This window comes from Pelecanus crispus, chromosome 1 (genome assembly GCF_030463565.1).
Source record: "Pelecanus crispus isolate bPelCri1 chromosome 1, bPelCri1.pri, whole genome shotgun sequence".
Lineage (NCBI taxonomy): Eukaryota > Metazoa > Chordata > Aves > Pelecaniformes > Pelecanidae > Pelecanus > Pelecanus crispus.
In genome coordinates, this window is record NC_134643.1 from 159,099,663 (window position 1) to 159,119,807 (window position 20,145).

General features: G+C 39.5%; 1 protein-coding gene across 1 annotated transcript in view; it reads right to left on the reverse strand.

The window, feature by feature from the left end:
* Positions 1 to 676: 676 nt before the first annotated feature.
* Positions 677 to 20,145, reverse strand: part of MCF2L (MCF.2 cell line derived transforming sequence like) — a 168,088-nt gene continuing 148,619 nt past the window's right edge. Inside the window, 18 exon segments of the mRNA XM_075711408.1 lie at positions 677 to 771; positions 893 to 996; positions 1,121 to 1,233; positions 1,862 to 1,992; positions 5,729 to 5,803; positions 6,152 to 6,211; positions 7,052 to 7,138; positions 7,785 to 7,900; positions 9,241 to 9,307; positions 9,460 to 9,538; positions 10,044 to 10,136; positions 10,728 to 10,949; positions 11,684 to 11,809; positions 13,144 to 13,236; positions 13,394 to 13,486; positions 14,672 to 14,741; positions 15,723 to 15,838; positions 19,459 to 19,525. Of these exon segments, the coding sequence (XP_075567523.1) occupies positions 677 to 771; positions 893 to 996; positions 1,121 to 1,233; positions 1,862 to 1,992; positions 5,729 to 5,803; positions 6,152 to 6,211; positions 7,052 to 7,138; positions 7,785 to 7,900; positions 9,241 to 9,307; positions 9,460 to 9,538; positions 10,044 to 10,136; positions 10,728 to 10,949; positions 11,684 to 11,809; positions 13,144 to 13,236; positions 13,394 to 13,486; positions 14,672 to 14,741; positions 15,723 to 15,838; positions 19,459 to 19,525 (1,807 nt within the window).

Here is a 20,145-nt window from a genome sequence, read left to right on the forward strand (position 1 = left end):
CTATTCCATTGCACACATCATTAAAAGGTTGGAAAGGATAAAATAATAGTTTCTTTTGATGCTGTTGTGGTCAGTGGATCGGTCATGTCTGCATTCCAGTCTCTAGGGAGCAGAAGAATATCCTGAAGATCCAAGAGAAGAGAAAAGGCTGGACCAAACCTCCTTCCTGGTTGCTGTATGAGTCCCATTCACTGCATTGACCGAGGTACGTCCTTGGAGAAAGGGGTTTTTGGGGAGGAGAAATTGTAAACTCAGATTTATTTTCTTCATACCTCTCCTGTACAGCCGTTGCTGTGTTACTAATTTACAATAAGGATTTAGCACTGAACACATTTTGTTTGCTTGCATTCAGATCCTGGCTGTTACAAAATGATCCAGTTCTGCAGAAACCTGATTGTATATCAATGAGAAAATGTGTTTTATGCTAACAGCTCTGCAGCTTCAGACTTCAGAGCAGACCCTATTTCAAATCGTTTAACTTTTATTTACAACTTCACATTCCATGCACTTTTCATTAGGATCTTCTGGGAGAACCTGTAACAATGACCAGTGAAAATACTCAAAGCTCACAACAAACAGAGAACCACCAGTTCTGTGAGTCCAACATCCAGAACTCTGCACAAAATGCACAAAACTCCGGAGTTACCTTCCATGGAGGTGAGGTGAAAATTTAATGTTAGCCCTTAATGTCCGAGAAGCTGGTGCTGCTGGCATTGCAGCTATCACTGCAACTTGATGATGTGCTCAAAGTGCTGGAGGCAGTGCCTGATTCTGGGAAAGGGAAAGAAAAAAACCCACATGAAAATATGGTATGGTTGCTGTTTTTCACAACTTACTTTCATAACAGGAATCTTCAGAGGGACAATCATCTCATTTATAATAAATAGCCTACCAGAGCTGCTTAAAGATTGAGCTGATTTTGAATTGCCTATGAGCATCAGCAGATTGTTTGCTGGGATCCAACCTTCTCTACCAGTGCTCAGGTTCTTTACATACCTAAAATAATATAAAAATAAAAAGTCAAATTGCTTCGTTTCATGCCTTCGAAAGTTTTACCCTAAACATCTGCCTTCCAAACACACTTCTGCATATAAAAGTTTCCAAACAGAGATCTGCGTACCAAAGTCCATCCTCCCCTTCACGAATCAGTTGAACTAGATCTCCACTTTTCACTGTAAATTCTTCAGAAACTCCCTTCTCATAATCAGTCACAACTGTATATTTACCAGGAGTCTAAATGCACACAGAGGAAAAACAAACAAATTACTTCTTTTGAGTAATTTAAGGTATGTTGCAGCTTTTGTTAAGAACATTTTCGTACTTTTCCCTCCTTTCTCATGCACGTACATGCTGAAGACAGTGTAAATGTACATACTGAGAGGCAGTAAAAAACTTTCTGTTCAGTTACATGCAAATTCAGTACATGAATTCTCACACCCTGAAAAACATTCAGTGAAATGTTTTCCATTACAACAATTAATTCAAATATCTAAAAAAAAAAATCACAAGAAAAAAAACCCCAAACCAAGCTGCCAAACTAGTGACACGATGTATATGTCAAAGTCTGTTAACATGGTAGCTGAGCATGTCATTGTTTGACTGCTGTACTATGTATGGCATAAGCAGTCACGGTCTCACTAGTCCGCGGCTACACAAAGGCCCAGACAGACCTTCCCAAAGTACAAACACAACACTGATTTAAGAGAAGGGGTTTTTTTCCATTCCCTAGGAATTTTGCCCAGCTGAGAATTTCAAGGCAGACACTTTCCTTCCTGCAAGCTTCGAAAGTATTCCTGTGTACTGCCACACACAACTTATCAGTAACATTTGCTTAGCTCAACACAAAAGCATTTCTGGTTACCAGCTTCATCTCGCCTCCCCCTCCTCCTCCTCCTTCTTCCTCTGCATCTGATGAATTCAGCGGATCTTCAGCACTAGACCAGCCATCATTTTCTTCAGATGCATCAAGAGAGTGAGATGTTTTAGCCCAACCTTGGGGAACAAACAGCCGCTGGTTAACTTTGAGCCACTGACTGGGAGAAATGTTCTTCCCACCGAAAAAGCTTTTAAGTGATCAACATAAACAGGAGAAAAACAGTTCATGGGGAAGTTATTACAGCCACTAGGTGAAATTCACAGCTGGCAAAAGTTGGCCCATTTCCAGAGTAAGTGGAGTTGTGGCAAGACACAGCAGTGAATTTGGCCCTTTGGATTTATGTAGAGGGAAACAGATGGAAAGAACGCAAATTCCCAACTAAAAAGAAGCTATTTCTCCCTTATGCAATGATGAACGATGGGTAGATACTCTTTTTCTTGGGAGGAGGTAGAAGACAGGAACGTACACTCTAGGGGAAGAGGATGAACACATGGGATTGTCACACAAAGCAACTTAACCAGCCTGCTAGAACAAGGGATGGCTGCACATAGCTTTGTTCAAACTGTTGAGCGCTTAGAGTTGTCAAGAAATTCAAACACAAGCTACTGGCACTCTGTACTTCACCTGACAAAGCAGTTTATTATTTAAGGGTGTTCAGGCACAAGGATTACTTAAACACCAAGATAATTCAGCATGCTAAGTCACTGCACCAAGCACCACAAGAACCATCTTCTGCCTGTCATTTATTGCCAAGTGTTCCTTTTTGTCTCTCAGGGTGAAGCATTTCATTTATTTAGAAGGCTGAATCATATCCAGAGTGCACAAAATCCTTTTCCAAATAAAACTACAGTAAGTTTTACTAGTGGGATGCTTTTCACTGAGGTCAGCAGCTGCTAATAAATGTGTCAAGCTTATAATGAAAAAAAAGTCATGATAAAAGACAAATAAACATTTGTAAGTAAGATTTTGGCTCAAGCCAAAGGGCAATAACAATGAAACTCAATGAAAAGAATGAAAGGAAGAACAGACCTCCCAACTTTTATGTAACTATTAGTTAAGTGGACAACACACCAGCATTTTTGCTCTTTGCTGCTTCTGAGGCATTTGTTGCATGGCTGGTCATACCAGTGTATTAGGAAAAAAACCTGAGCGTCGCCAGAGTAAAGCCAGAGCAATCTAAGAATCACAGAAAGAAAGCACACCCAGAGCACACCAGACTGGGACTTTTGCCTCGCCTGTGCTGCTGGATGATCTGCACACGGTTTGAAGTACTGACCTATTTGGCCCTGTCCAGGGTTAAGAATGAACTTTCATCTGTGAAGAAACTGAGCAATAAATTCCTGCTGTATTCCATGTAAATCTCCTTGGAACCTCACATCTTATTGTTGGCTCATGGGACAAAGCTGAAACCCTTTCCGTTATTTCCAAGTTAAGAACAATGCAACAAAAGAAAACTTGGTTTCTCCTAATTGTTCCAAGCTCTCATTAGAAAACACAACCAACGAGTTGCACAAAAGTAAAATCACAGTAATTGCTCTGCCTGCAGCATCATACTCACTGGCCTGCTCATCTGGAACATTTTGGGTAACAGCTCTTGCTTCTGAGCATATATTGTGCTGGTGTGGGTAAGAGCAGACCTGCCTGATCCTGCCATAGCAACAGCACTCCTACTCCTCATACAAGCTGGCACTCTGTTGTTAACAACTCCGTATAAAAGCCCGTCTCATCCTGGGGCAGGAGGGGAAGTAGTCACCATGGTCATATTCATATTAGCTAACTACAGGCACCAAAATTATGCATGCACATTCATAGAATCATAGAATCATAGAATCATCTAGGTTGGAAAAGACCTTTAAGATCATCCAGTCCAACCATTAACCTACACTACCAAGCCCACTCTAGACTAATCAAGGGTAGACCAGACTAAACCATATCCCGAAGTGCCACATCTACCCGTTTTTTAAACGCCTCCAGGGATGGTGACTCCACCACCTCTCTGGGCAGCCTGTTCCAATGCCTGACCACCCTTTCCGTAAAGAAATTTTTCCTAATTTCCAGTCTAAACCTCCCCTGGCGCAGCTTAAGCCCATTTCCTCTTGTCCTAATGTGCATGTGTTCAATGTGTTCAATGTGCATGTGCCTATTCTGCACGGTGTGACTAAATCAGAGCTCCCTATAAAGGCAGGAAATGTCAAAAAATGGCAGATGGTCTTGAGAAAAGGCAAAGTTATAGAGAAACAAGCTTAGATTTGATGGCGCCAGGAAAACCAAGAATTCATTAACCACTTCTCTTCAGAAATGGGGCCACAGGTTTATTCACAGAGGTAGGATCTATCTGCAAGATGGGATTCTGTCACCAATTCATTTTCCTTGAGCTCACTGCAAGGTAAGCTGGAGCGATGGAGCAACGAAAGGAAACGAGTGGGGGTAACGTGCTCTGCACCAAGGAGCTGTGACCATCACCTGGTGCATTTTCATCCTGAAATGCCAGGGTCAACTGCCTGCTTATCCCTATTTGAGTTGGGGAAGGAGAAGAGATAAAGTGTCAGAAAAAAGATCGGAAGGTGCAAGACAGAAAGGGGAGTTACTAGATGTTTTTAATTAATTTACTTGGTTTAGTGGTTTCATAAAGTGAGAGGCTGCTGGACAGGACAGCAAATCAGACAAGTCTGTTCTAAGGACCCAACGATTTTACTGTAAATTAGCAACAAGCGAGGACTCTCCACCCTGGAAAATTTCAGCATCTGTGGAAGAGGCCACACCTTTGCTTTCGGACAGCATTTTCAGGCCCTCAGGATTTCCATGGTACCTGGAGATCTCAGAGGTTTGACTGCTACCTGCAGAAAAAATTAACCTCATAACTCCCACATCCACACTTGTAGAGTTTCTGCATGTGTCTGGCCTGGGATTACACTGCCTGCTGTTCAGACAAGGTGAATGGTGTTGCATAGTTTCCCCAGCACAGCAGCTGAACCTGCACTGTTTCCACAGGTGAGACGAAGACAAAGGTTGTGGAAACCTGGAAAGGAGGATGATGGTAGGGCTTGAAACAGCTTCATCTTTAGAATAATATTTTCTAAAAGAGATGGTGGTGGAAAGAGAGTCAGGAAGAGGAGGACTGCTTTCCTTGTACTCTCTAGTTAATTAGCCCCAGAGATTTGTAACTCAAGCCTTCACCAACAGCCTTGCTGGTTTGAAATGGGCCATTTAACTGAAATGCTTTTTTATTCTTTGCTTAGCTGTGGGTTGGGAGGACAGGAGGCAAACTGCTACAAGGTGTTCAGTTAAATTATCTGGGGTTCACAGGGTGGTAAAAATTGCCTACTATCACCCAAAGAAAGATGCAGCAGGGTTGTGACTACAGTAATAAATGCAGATCTAAAATGGAAATTCCACATGACAGTGATGATCCCCACTCTGACTAGAGTACATGTGTTTCAGATTTCCACCCCTCCCTTTTTTTAAAAGTTAAATCCTCTCCACAAGGGGCATAGTGACAGGAGGATGCTAACTGGAAAACCAAGTATCTCACAGCAACTGGATGCCACTGTAGTTCCATTAAACATCCAGCTTCTGGTTATTTCTTCAACAGAACATCCCTTTCCCACTGCCTTCTCCCAAAAACTAGTAAAGTCATATGCTGCTTTATTCAATGCCAAGGTAAAACTTCAACCAGTTGCATTATCAAAACCAGTATACACAGAAGCTGACAGACCTACTTGGAAAAACTCAGCTGCTATCAATACCACTGCACACAACAGCATCATACAGGTATCCCCAGTGCTCTGATGTAACACATTATATGAGGGATGTGTGGATATCTGTGGAGTACAAGATGTGGTATCACTCTACCTCTTAAACCAAAAGGAGTTGGGTCACTCACTACTTCATGGCGTTTAGGTTTTTTGTCAGGACTGGTAGGAGAAGCTGCAGGAGGATGAATAGGCAAAAAACACAGAAGAGAGATATTGAAGAACTGGAAAAAAGAGAGTAAGTGGATTGCATACTAAATACCTTTGAGTTTACACTGGAAAACAAATGGATTTCTGTAATCACTCTAATTTTAGCCGCCATTGGTCAATTACAGCAGAAGGAATTATTTACATGTAGTTATTTGAAGATAAATTGACAAATTTATTTTACAGTAGTAGATGAAAGTATATGTAAACTTTTCCAAATGAACTAGACATCAATTGAATACAATTAATGTTTGTCTAAAATTGAAATTCCAAATTAAGCAATCATTTTTATATAAATCTAGTGCTACAGCAATACCTGGTCCTGTAAGAAGGATCATTGGCAATGTCTGGCTTTTAGCAGAAGGAGATGGAGTTTCTGTCAAGGCAAGCATGGGATATTAGTGCTCACCTCATTAGCATTAGATACACAACCCTAGACTCTCTCCAGAAAGAACTCAAAGGTAATCAGGTTTTAAAAAGGCATTCTGAAAAGATGCTGGGGCGGGGTGGGGGAATCATGCTCTTGAACAAGTGCCATTATCTTAATGCAATTCAGACTGTTCGAAGACAGCTGTTCAAAGCAAGAATTGAATGTACCAGTGTGATTACTTGGCAGAAGGAAGCAAGGAAGGGCTCAGATTTCTATCGCCTGTTTTAGCAAAAAAAGTAAAGACCGCTTCTGGATGCATAGGGAAATTCTTCTTTCTTTTTGTATCCAGCAAAACAACATTGTCATACTTATTCTGCTGTAGTTGTGCTTTGGGAGTTCTGTTATCAAGGATGCTAATATAGAAATATTCTAGAAAACCTTGATTCCTTTTTGCCAAGTACAGGTGCATTTGGGGCAGATCCACTGAAGCTAGAAGCAGGCCAGGTATCTGGTCTGAAGACAACTTCCTTCCTCTAGTTTTCCTACAGGAGAGAGGCACTACAAACTCATTCCTTGGCTGTGACAGTGAGACCAGAGGCATTGGAACCTGCACTCCTTCCCTTGCATCTCCAACAGCTCCACTTTTCCCAGGCGCAGCTCCTTCTGGAGCTGGTTTCTCTTGAAATCTCCCTGTCAGGGTCAGGGACTGAGGAACCTAGCTTGAACTTAGGAGAACAAGCTAGTGTATACACTGAAAACCTGTTACGCTACACATACACACACAAAGTGATGCTTCAATTACAGCCTTAGACAGAAAACAATCTAGCTTTTTTTTAAAAAAATTACCTTTCTGACTTTTGAGGTTAGTAAAGCCCTGCAACATAAAGCGCTTTTTTGACAGTACAGAGCACTCTGAGGTAGAGCTAGTGTCATCTACAAAGGAAGAGAGAGACACAAAGAAAGGGGAGAAGGCCATGAAGAGGTCAAGGCAGAAGATCATTTACAGCCCTGCCAGGGAACTGGCACGTTTGGATGAGAAAGGACAACTGAAAGTCCAGGTACAACAGAAGAACCTAAGTGGCCAGTTGTTCTTACAGTGCAGGGGCTTGTATTGCCACTGGTCTAGTAGATAATCTCTGTGACGGGAACCAAAATCAAAAAGAAAAATAATACTCTTCAGAACAGATAATGCCAAGAAATTTATGCAGAGGAAGAGAAACCTGACAAGCTGGGCAGCTCTAAAAGGAGACCTACTGAAGACTTGGGCCTCATAACCCACAGATCCCACCTCCTTTTGGCTACCCTTCGTTGAGGTGGCTTTGGGCCTGTCCACACCACACAGTGGAATGCAGAAACCCCCCAGCTAAGGGCAGATGTGACCAGCACGCTGCTGCAGCGTGGGCAGCGCTTTGTGGGTGGGCTGCCTTAGGGCTGAAAGTGGCACAGCCCTGCTTGTTCAGGTATAATGCTGCGTTTGCCTGTGCTACCATGGCTACTCTGCTGGTGGATCTGCCTGTGCATCTGCAGTGCAGGCATGCTCTTCACAATTAAAGGTAACAATACATACGTGTAAACTCACCTTTGCCTTTCTCGGGGTACTTTGGTGCTATTGTGGTGCCATAACCTTCTAAGCTTGTGAGATCAGCTTTTCTCTCCTCCATTTTTTTGGTGTTTCTGATGTGGTTCCGTGAAGGACTGTTTATTGGAAACAAATTAAGACAATCAATCCAGCTCCAGCAAATCTGGGTCTGAAACAGGGGTGATGACCTTTGGTCACGGGCTGCCTTTTACATACAGATTTATAGGCTGCAAACCATTTCTTAGCTATGTCCCAGATCATACCTTCCAGGATTGAAGAAATCATGGTGACTGTGCATAGAAAGACCATGAGCACACACAAAGGAGAAAGACTCCCCAAACTGACTACAACCACACGTACTATGGCAGTGCGAACTACTGAAAAGACAGCTCAGGACAACTTCCACTCACTCCCAGCTACAGGCACACATTCTGTGCTGACATTTCCTCCTGAACATACTAAGGAAAAAACAGGAACTGGAAAAAAAAAAAAAAAACAACACCTCTGCCCCTCGGAAGGTCTTCACACACGAACAGATGAGGGATAAACAAAGAACACAGGCTGGATCTTGCAGTTGGATTCCCACACACCTCTGATTGGGAATGCAATGGAGAAAGACATCCCACAAATACTATACATCTGGGAAATTCTTCCCGAGTGATAAGTAGATGCATAAAACATGCAGGGCAGACAGCCACTGATACATATTTGAGCACACACCATGTGGGAATGACTGAAGATATGAGCGCATGGCCTTATGCGCATATACACATATCACAAAAAAAAGAGTGAGTAGCAGAGGATTAAAAAGAGATGTCAGAGAGGGGCAGAATAGCACGCGGGAGCAGAAGAATATACAGGTTGGTAGGGTGAAGGACAAAAAATAGGAAGAGAAGAAAAGCTTGACTCAGAACTTGGGAGGAGGAATCAACAGGAATCAGAACTGGAGGAATCAACACATTGCTTAGTTTTTATTAAAAAAAAAAAATTGGAAGAAAAGAACAAGGGACAGAGAAAAGAGGTAATGCCCTGAAAAAGATAAAAGGAAGATAACATGACATTGGAAAAGGAAGGGGAAAAAAAATATCCAGGTGAAGGAAAAGAACAGAGAAGGAAGGGAAAAGGCTGCTCTACCTAACTCTCTTATCTGGTGTATAAAGTATATAATTAGCTGTTCAACAAACAGACCCATAATACCACCAGGATTTTGGGCTGGCACAGAAAACGACATTTCTGTGTTGTTCTCTATCAACTGGCAAAGCCCATGCCACCGCTACTCATTTTCTGGAGATGTATAAATCCCAAGCTTTACAGCTTTATAGTAGGAAGAGACCTAAAAAAAACCCCTAAAACATAAGGGCCAGTATTAAGGGACAGGGGTAATGAAGAACTGCAAACTAGATGTATTAGCATATTTACAAGACAGCCAGGCTGATTTGAGAACATACATACTTACCTTGTACAAGATGATGCTGGTAGAGGTAAACTCTGTGTTTGTTCTAGTGTCCTGTGCTGACTAGCTTCTGTAATGGAGGAAAGAAAAAAACCTATTAAAATTGATTTGTGTTTTGAGCTTTTCACTTCTACAGTCCTACACAGTGAAGATATACAGGGCAGGTTTTGAAGTTCAAAGAGAAAAGAGATTAAAAAAACATATATATGCAAAATATTTTACCTCTGCATGCCTGCAGTTGACTCGTCAGCACTTTTCTTATTTCATTTACCCAAGTAGCTTTAACTTCAGGGGTTGGTGCCTGCCCGAAAATAAATACAATCAGCCATCAAGCACAGAACACTTATTGCACAAAGAGCTGCATGCCAAAGTGCAGCCTTGGAGGAATCATTCAAGAGAGACAGAGCTCCCTCTCCAGTCCTTCAGTGAAGAGAAACTAGTTGTGACAACTGGAACATGCTGAGGCAGAGGCTGTGCACGTGCTACAGTCAAATCCCGGCTCCCAAGCCATCCACTACGCTGGTGAGAGCAATAGTAACGGTGTATACAATATCCCCCATGGATATTGTAAAACGTGGTTGATTTTTTTTCCCCAGAAGACTCTGCAATTGAAATATATTGTTTAAGAAACTACCTTATGAATTAATCTGGTGTGTTTTGGTTTGGTTTTTTTTCCCCTACATTTCCTCGTCACTGTCTATTAGTGATATAACAGAGGGAAAAAAAACCCCAGATCTTCTTAGGGTTAGACTTCACCCCGCCTCCCTTTCTCTCTCTTTTTTTAATTTTAATGGCATGTTGTTTACCTGTATGATGTAAACTTCTTCCCTTGCATTATACCAGATTTCAAACTTTTTTGCATCCCCTTTGACATTTTCTGTTATTCCAACTGCTGCCATCTGCAAGCAAAGAGAACAGAAGCTGACCTACCAAATTGCAATTAATGACAACAATGGAAGCAGGCGGCTACTGGTATTCTTTGGTACCCTATTTCTGAAAAGCAAAGCCACATTTGGCTTCTTGCTCAAGGAAAAGAATAACTAATAACACGTGATCTGCATGTTGGATGTAAGAGATTTAGTGCTTTATGTCAGCTTGGCTACCTCGGAGAGAAGAAAGGTTTAGGTACATTAAATTGAGACTGACCCACAGGATGTGTCTTTTAAAATCCAGACCACCAGATCTTACACCTATTTCATACTAACCTGCTCTACTCATTATTGCATTTTCTGTGTAATTAATGCAACTGCCATTCAGCTAGACTAGTATGGTTTGGATTTTCTCAAAGGATAATTTCCCCCTACCCTGACTCTCTAACAGACCGCGACACAGAGTGACGCAGACCTGCAGCACCAGTTAGGTTTGCCTGAAAGGGTTAAGTTCCCAATGCAAATCCATAACACAGCTTTGCTAACAAAAAACTAGAATATTGTATTGCTGCAGGCTAAGCCCTCAGTACCTTGACCTTACTGGACTGCTCAGTGTCTTACATTTAAGGAGTGTTTGTAGCTGTAAGAAGGTGCTTTCTCATATCCCTCTCCGTTTTCTTCTCGCTTTTTACAGAACAGCACTGCTTTCTCATGGAGGAAGAGGTGTCGCTGCATTGGCTTGAAGCGTGCTAAATCTTTCACCTTCGAGTGACCCTTTTTATGATCAGTCCAGACATTGAAGGATCCCTGCATTAAAAGCTTGCCCAGATCATTTAGGTTTCCCTGGAACAAAAAAAGCAGTATTTCCAACTACAAAAAGATAACATTGGACTAAAATGCATACTCTAAGCAGGTCTTTACAAGTTCTGTCATTCCAAGTAATCTCTCACATCAGTGTTTATGTTGGGTTTGGAACTGTAATAAAAACAAAGTCAGTGTTGGATTTTTACACATAATTTGCTCTCTCCCCAACACTGTTCAGGCAGGATTTTACAGCCAAGAGTACCAGTAGCAGAGATACAGAGATCTACACATAGAGAGAGGAGGAGGCACAATAGACATATTTGGCTGTTTGGGCTTTTTTCCCCAAACTCTGCTCTAAAGCTGCTTACGTTGTGTTTTGTTTGTTTGGGTTGGGTTTTTTTTTTTTTTTTTTAAACTGGAAGTTTTGGGTGTAGTTTTACACATAGATGTAAAAACTTAGTTGCAACTCCCATTTGGCAGTAGCCTAAACCAGACTCTTCCTGACGATTTTCAGTTTCTAACTCAGTGTCAAGTAGATCAAAGAAAGAAAACTTGGGTAGACGGAGTAAAATATTATTCATAGCAGGAAAACTTCAGGAGAGTATAGAGACATCCATTTTCCATTATTTTCATTACACAATTCAGTTTAAAAGGCACCTTTTGTAAAACGTTCTTCTCAATATTGTTAGTATACAGTACAGGGCATACTGTACAATATATCTAAGAAATAAATGAAAACAAATTAAAAAGTAAGTAAAAATACTGTTACTCACGTCATAGCCTGTAATGGCTATCTGGTGCATAGAATCATTAACTGCTTTGAGAATACCCAGTATAGAAGTTAATGCCTCCTGAAGATCTTCAGCACCTTCACAGTTCTTACTGTACTTCAGCATTTCCTGAGAAAGGAAGGAATGGCAACATACATACTTAGCTTTGGAAACAGCAGTAACTAGGAATGTTCAAATTTTAACACTTTCAAAGTTATCCAGTAAAGCTTTATACTATATAATCTAGTGGGTTAAATACTGGCTGGAACTCAGAAGACCCTAAAGGTTTACTTCTCCAACTCTGCTGCTCATTAGCCAAATACATTTCGTCCATCTAGAGGTTTTGTAAACTCTACCTAAGAATTTTACAAGACTAACTTTGCAAACATATTTTTCATCACAATTGCTAAACAAACAAAACACAAACAAAAAAGGGTATTATTTATTATTTTTACTTTTTAGAGGTGAACAAATGTAAAAACATAGGCAAATTTCATTTATTATTTGAATTATGGTGAGGCCTGGGATGCTAGTAACAGACTTAAACTGACTGCACTGAGCATTGTCTATACATTTAAAAAGGCATCCCTTCTCCAAAGGACTTATTGGTGAAGCTGCATGTTCCAATTTGATCCAGATAAACAAAACTGCAAGTTCACGTGGAACCTTGACAGTATGAGAATAAGCATTTACTCATGGACTGCAAGCAGTAAAGATACTTTAAATCACAAACCTTTCTAATACTCCTCTCCTTAGACAAGCTTAATATAATTAATTCTTTAAAAGCTGTTAACTTCAGCTCAGTTTTAACTCAAGAGTAAATTTGGTCCAAGGTAATTTTTTTATACTACTGTTAAATACAATTACTGAAACGTGTGTCTATGTAGGAAATATTTCTTAAAACAAGCCAGCTTCAAACATGGCAAAACATTGTACGTTAATTCGAAAAATTGTGATATTATATTGCTCATTTTGCTCTCTCAGTATAGCATGTTTAAGTGAATCACAACAGCATCCTTCCTAAAAACACCCTACAATGCTCAGTTAAGTACGTTTCCTAGAATGCATTTCCTAAAACTCAGCAAAGCAAACTCCTGCAATATGGATGAGGCGACTATAACTGATAAGTAACAACTACTTCAGATACTCTCTTTTCTTTGTTGCAAAGGCTTCCTACTCCTTCTGTTTCCCCTAATCAACTTTTCATTCTTCTGTTTGGCAGAAATATAAGGGCAAAAGCAATTGCACAAAGTGTCTCTGTGTAACATTTTCCTGTCTACTAGCAGCTTTTTGGCTGAAAGAGAAAAGAACTGAGCTGAAAGTTGATAAACTGGGATTTTTCTGTTTCGATTTATACATCTGTCCGCTAACTTTTAGGTTTCTCTCCAGCAGGATGAGAGAAGCAGCATTTAAAAAAACAAATGCACAAAATATACTTAGCGTTACAGTTTAGTAACACGTACCTTTAGCAATAATTGGTATTTGGTTATTCTTTGAACGGGTTTCAGCAAGTATGAGTCCAAACTGAGCTTGTGATCGAGTTTCCTTTGACATTCCTGTAATCAGTGTTGGATTTCATCAGTACACTAATCAGTATTTCTGTTATTTGTTCTTGAGATAAATGGTGAAGTTTTTAAAAAAAAAAAAAAAACCCAAACCCAACCAAAACACACACACTCCCCTCAAATATATTGTAGACTCAAGCAAGCATACCTGGAAGAATACAGAATCTGAAAACTGCCTCCACAAACTTTCAGATCGAGGTTTATTTTGACAGTATTTTTCATAAATCTGGAAATCTTCCATCTGAAATTGGGGAGACAAGCAAAAAGTTAATAAATTCTTGTGACTTTAATAGACAAAGTTCATAAGAATTTTTTTCATAATCAATAAGGCTAAGAAAAAACAACCACCACAAAAAAATGCAGTTCTTTGAGGCATCCCAAACAAAAAACAATTATTCAAAATCACTGATTTTGTAATGGCTACTAATTTTGTACTTGGAACATCAGAATAAAATGTTCCTGTTAATTTTTGCTTCAGCTGAATATTAAGCACCTTACAAAGCAGCATATATTATATTTACAAATATATTTATATTACAATATGAAAAATACTTCTGTGAATGCCCAACCATGAGTCCCTCTATGCAATTTATTTGAAAGTCTTTGCCCTTTTTTCTTTATACATTTTCATTTTATGAATGTGTTTTTCCCTGGGAGTTGCCCTAAGGTGGACCAAGCAGTTTGATGGCCCTTATAACTTCAGCAACTAAATAGCACGACTTCAGCACTTGTTGAAAGCAAAAGGAAATAAGACTGTTGAAAATGTCATAGTAACTATAAAGGAAAGACTAGATAGGAAATCAGCAGGCACAGAAGTACCTCTGTCCCTCAGTTTTAGGAAACAGCATCTCCATGGATGTAGCCAGTGAGTGGGAGGGGGAGGGATGGCTCCTTCCAGGAGTTTTAGAACATCAATAGGTAGCACCAACAGGACATTGGTTTCCGTAAACAGATTCCTGTTTAGCCTTTGGTATACTATGGGTGAGACTCATTGTTTCATAAATCCCAGATTAAAAAAAACTTTAATTCTGTCATAGCTTTCTATTTTCAGAATATTTTTTACTTACTCTGTTGAGGTGTACTCTTTAAAGAAAACAACAACAACAAATCCGGTAAAGAAATCTAACCAAGTAAACCAATCATTTATAGTGATGTGAAATAATGCAGTGCATGACTCCATGTTTTCCTAACTGCCACTTCAAGAAAGCAGTTCTCTTTCAACAAGGTAGTAGCTCTTTAACAAAATTAATTACCCCACACAGAGGAAAATATCCCCAATTCTCAATTAATATGTACATACTCAACCTGTTACCTGTTCAAGACAGATGAAGGGGATGTGGTGGCAATTACTACATGAAAATCACTCTCACATGTTACAGGCTTAGAGGGGCTTATAAACGAAATGCTAGCAAAAGATGACACATACCTGATCCAGAAAGCACCGTCCTACTAGTTCTGGGTATTCTACATAGTTTTCTAGTTCTCTCAAGAATATTCTATGAGAAAGAAGATTTTCTTAGAGCACATGTTAAAAAAGTTGTAGTAAATTTTTACATTCTTGCAATTCCTTTTCTAAACTTCTGAAACAGAACTGTAATTCTGTACTACAAAACTAAACAAAACTCTTCTAGATCATGTACTTAAAAAGGGATAACAAATTAAAATAAACAAACATTCTGACCAATTTCTTTTAGCTTAATGTTGCTACAACTGAAATAAAATATGACATTGGGAAGGGAAGGGGGATTTTGTTTCCCTGCCTTATGTATTCAGCAGCAGGATTTGTACAGCTTAAAGTGTTTGGTTTTTCCTTCCAAATACTACCAAACACCAAAAAGCCAAGAAACGAACCAAACCCCACCTCTCCAAACCAAAAAAAAAACACAAAAAAAAAATGATCAGTGGCAAAACATCCAGTCTAGTTTTGCCTGAATAAGAACCAACTCTTTAATATGCTTAATTTCTCTTGAAAATACTTCTCTTTTCTACCAATTTAAATATTATCCTGTGAAGAAATACCTCTCTAGCAGCAAGGATTCAAGATTCAGAGAGGGGCCACTCAAATGTAAAATTAACCAGCCTCAACCAGATGAAAGAGTTGAGAATTTGTGGTTTAGAATAATAATTTACTTTCCATAGCAAATTTCATTAAAAAAAAAAAAAAAAAAAAAAAAAAAGCAGCCCAAACAAACCTTGCTTTAATTAGCTTGTAACCAGATCCCAATACCTTTCTTCAGGAAGAGGACCACAGTGCAAAATTCTACCTGTGTACTGCAAACATTTGAATAAAGTTTCACACAGCTTTGCACATCTTTTATAGATATTTTGCTTTTCCTCTTCTATGCAATATGAATTTTGACATGCCAGATAGCCAAGTGGGACTCAGTAAGGATCTTGTAGCAATTTAAATCAGATTAAAAGAAAGACTAAAGAATCCCATCCAAATGCTATTTTTAGATCTGAATGCAAATCCTCACCTGTTGTGAAAGTGATAAATTTCTTCCATGTTCCCAAACAAGATATCCTTCTTATTCTGGAGTTCTGGTGAAATGAGATGAGCCATTAAAGGATTGTCCATCTCTGCAGCATAACCCTACAACACAGGAGATAGGCACGCTGATTATTTCCCTGTACTTGCAGTACTTATCTCTCTCTGACAAGGCAGTCTGCCTGCAGGCTGACAGACAGCAAAGAGCTCAGTATTAATCATGAAAAAAGTATACAAATTCTGGTTTTCCATCAGTCCAGTAAGACACACCTATATATTAGAAAGACCCTTGAATATTACCGCAATTTTAATTAAGCAAGGTTGAAACAAAGTTTGCAATCATTTCCACCAAGCAAAGGCTATACATTCCCATACTGCTTACAAATTATAGTTCATAGTTTTTCTGTCAAGACTTCACACATCTGAGTTGAAAGCCACAATTCCAGTAGACACGCAAACCTTCATGATAGTCTTAGCTATGGGGGAACAAGCCAACAGTAGTTATTTCTGCAGGTAGCAGAAACCATTAAGCTGCAAATGCTATCTTTAAGACATTTTCATTAGCTTTTGTACTGAAAGTTGTAACTTTAGATTCTGACATCTTCCATTTATCATATAAGGCCACATTCTCTTGTCATGTATCTGGTACAGATAAGGAAAAGAGAGCACACAGGTGGCTTTAGCTCAGGACTGTTCTTCTTTGGTCCCAAGGTCACTAATCTGCAATTAAGTGATCTCCTGAAACACTAAAAAAAAAAAAAAAAAAAAACAAACCTACTAAAAAAAAATCAAAAACCACCACAAAACCAAATGCACACACCAAAACCAAACAACCCTCCCCAAAAATCCCAAACAAAACACCCCCAACCACTCAACCAGAAAAACTGCAAGAATGCTCTAGTACCTGTATTGTAAGTAGATTTCTTAAAGCAGATTTCTTAGTGTACAGGCACTGAAGATGATGAGACCTACTTTAGATTTGGATGAGATTTATCTTTTTTTTTTTTTTTTTTTTTTAAAAAAAAACCCCACAATTATCACGGACAAAGTGGTCACTGCATTAGTGACATTGATTATAATAAATTGCTCTGAATTATAACAAACTGACAAATTAAATGAAAGGATAAGCAAAGGTGCACCTACAATCAAGATTTTCAAAGTGATGTCCAAACTACAAAAAGCAGAACTAGCTGGTAAAGTCAGCTAGCCTGAAGAATTCAAGCATTTGGATAGGACAGCGATTAGTTTTTTTTTTTTTAAATCAGAATCATTCCTTTAAAAATCTGGGTATTTTTTCCTCAAACACCACAAAAAAGAAAAAACAATGGTATAGGCAAAGATGCTGGAGCTCACAGATAGCTTTGATAGTGTTGATCCCTCTCCCATATTTCTCCCCCCAAATAGGAAAACGCAGAGTCTGAAAGGGGGGGGGGGGGGGGGGGGGGGGGGGGGGGGGAAGTGCTACAGCCTTAAAAAGATAAAAATCATTTACATAAAATGGAATTAAAAAAAATTATCAGGGAAAGAAGAACTGCAGCCACCATGCAGTTTAGATGCAGTGAAGAGATGCATGAAGAGAATGATTCATTTCCACTTGAAGTAAAGATGATGCTGAACATCGCAGTAAAGACAGCACTGGCATAACAAAGGGGTACCTAACCCAGCAGAGGTGAAAACAAACCTGACAGAGCTCAGTACTTTGGAATTCTGAAAGAACAAAAGGCATGAAATCCATACACTGACAAAAAGCTTTTTACTTCCCCCCCCCCCCCCCCCCCCCCCCCCCGCCCTTCAGGCTGTTGCAGTACTTACATTAAAAAACTAATATATAAACCTTCATGTTTTACTACCTATGCAGTACTTGTGTTTTAAGAAAGGAGAGGGAAAGCCACCCCACGCAAAGGCATCACTTAATCTCACTTTAATATAAGGCTTTGCTTAGTCTTCCATTTGAAAGCTGTTCTAACACATCGAAGTAAATAGAAAAAGAAGTCAATACAATACCTAAAAATAGACTAGACCAATATTTTTCCCCAATAAAAATTACGGATTTTACAGACTAAGTGGGATTACCATGGTTATTAATGAAAAGAAAACTATCGAGCTCAGATAGAAGCAGCTATAGCAGTTTCCCACTAATCAATCCTGGGAACTACCTTGTTTTTTTCTATCGGAATCCTTGGCAGAGAGAAAATGCATGGCAAATAAATATGACATAATAATAGGAGACCACTGTCCATACAAAAGGAGTATCAGGTTATTTTACAGGAGAAATGGGAAGATTAACAGAACAGAGAAACAAAGGGAATTGGGAGACTAGCCAGAACTACAATTACTCAAAAGCTGGAAGACTGCCATTGAGCCATACCTCAGCAAGGATCTGATGCAGAATTACTGTTGGCAGTCTCAGTCACCCAAGTTCAAGAGATGAATCCCAAACTGCAAGGAGGCACAGAGAAGCGTGCCTGCACGGTCAGAGTACTGGAAAGTCTATCACATTGGCAGAAAACCAAGACAGCTTGGCCTAGCAAGACAAGGGTTGCACTATACTCTACGCAAAACAAAAGTAATAGAAGAATAGAAAGATTCTGCAACAACCCTCCAGTAGCAGCAGTAAGGACCAAAAATCCTCCAACTATTTGAGTCTTGATTTTATGAACAGAACTGTACAGATAACGTTGCATACAAAAGCAGAGAATGAAGTGATCCTTAAGGTCCGCTCCAGACCTACCTTGCTTTATTACAACACATCAGATGTGACCATCCTACTGTCATCAACACTTTCTAGCACTTGGACCAGACCCAGGACATAAATGCTATGGGAAAACTCAGCACAAATGAGGCAAAAGCAAGACCAGAGTTCAAAACCCTCATACAGTACTCTTACTTGAAGGTATGTACTCAGAAATTATCACTCCCAGTCCATAACTTAAGACAGCTCCTATTTAGGAGCTTAACAATTGGCATGGACACCAAGAGTAGCCACCTGGCTCAATTCGAGTTCATCCTGATTAAGAGAATTCAACCATTCAGCCTCAGTTATCTGCAACTTCATTGTCTCCTACAGTCAAACTGGACTACAACAAGATGACACATCCATGTCTGAAAACTTAAACTTGACGAACACCACACAGTACTGCAGCATATTTCTGCAAGCAACTCAGTAGTACTACAATTGTGCCTCCACAAGTGTGGAGCAAAGGGAACACCTTTGTTTCCCTTACAACTTCAAATGAAGATATTTACTATTACAAGGCACTCTGTTGCCACAGTTGTACCCAAGACATTTGGAATATCACTTCAAGATATGCAAAGAGGGATGCAAGAAGCAAATTTTCTCCTCTGACACAAGATTCTCTCGATGCAGATTCACATTCTTGTGCGATGCACGACCTTCCTGGAGTTGACCCAAGACTCTGGAACGAACTTTTGCAGGAATGAATGATCATTACAGATCTCACTATGTTCCACCTACAGTTAGGCACGTCGTATTTTCTGCCCAATTTGTGTTTTCTAATACAAAATCCTATTTGCGTGAATATTTCTAGAAAAAAATTGCACATTCCTGCCTCTGTGAAAATACAATGAGAGAGGAGAGATAGAATGACCACACTGCTGGACGGGACAAGCTGAGGCATTACAGTGATAAGGAAAGCATAAGAGCATCCATGAAATGGAAGGGATAAATAGATTCACTAACAGTTGCAGTGAATTTTAATCTTTACCTCAAGAACACAGAGAAGTTCTTCCACATATGCTCGTTCAGTCTCAATAAGTTCATTAATTACATGCCTGTAGACAAAGAATGACAATTAAGACACACCTATTCACTTATGCAAAGTAAAGAGGCAACATTAACTTTGTGTTTCTACTTTACTTCAGACAATAAAAGAACAATTTCCAGGTTGGAAAAATGTGATGTTTCATGGATATTTCTGTCAACAGTTTATATATGCTTATTGAGAAGCATGTATTTTTAAAACTTTTTTAAATTTTTGAAAATGTGTTTAAACAGAAAAAAAGTAAAATCTAGCATTTTAAGTGCCGTAGTAACTGAAGCAGTGAAGCATTTTATCATTGTACATACAAAATCTGATTATGCCTGTGTTTGCAAGTATTACATGAGCTGGAGTTAGAGCTGCATAGGATTATCAAATACAGACTTGAAGTCACACCAGTCATTTTAATTAGATGCATTTAGGGCACACTTTAAATATCACAGTGCTCCTTTAACTTTAACGCCCCTAATGGTCAAGCAAGCATGCTTCCCTCCCAGCCCCCTCCTCTTGTGATTTTGTATGATTTAACACATGGTTATAACAGTGAGAAGACAGTAGTAGTATTCAGTTTACAGCTAGAAATGCAAGCTCTGCTATACACATTGCAGGTGGTACTAAGTTCTTTTTTGAATA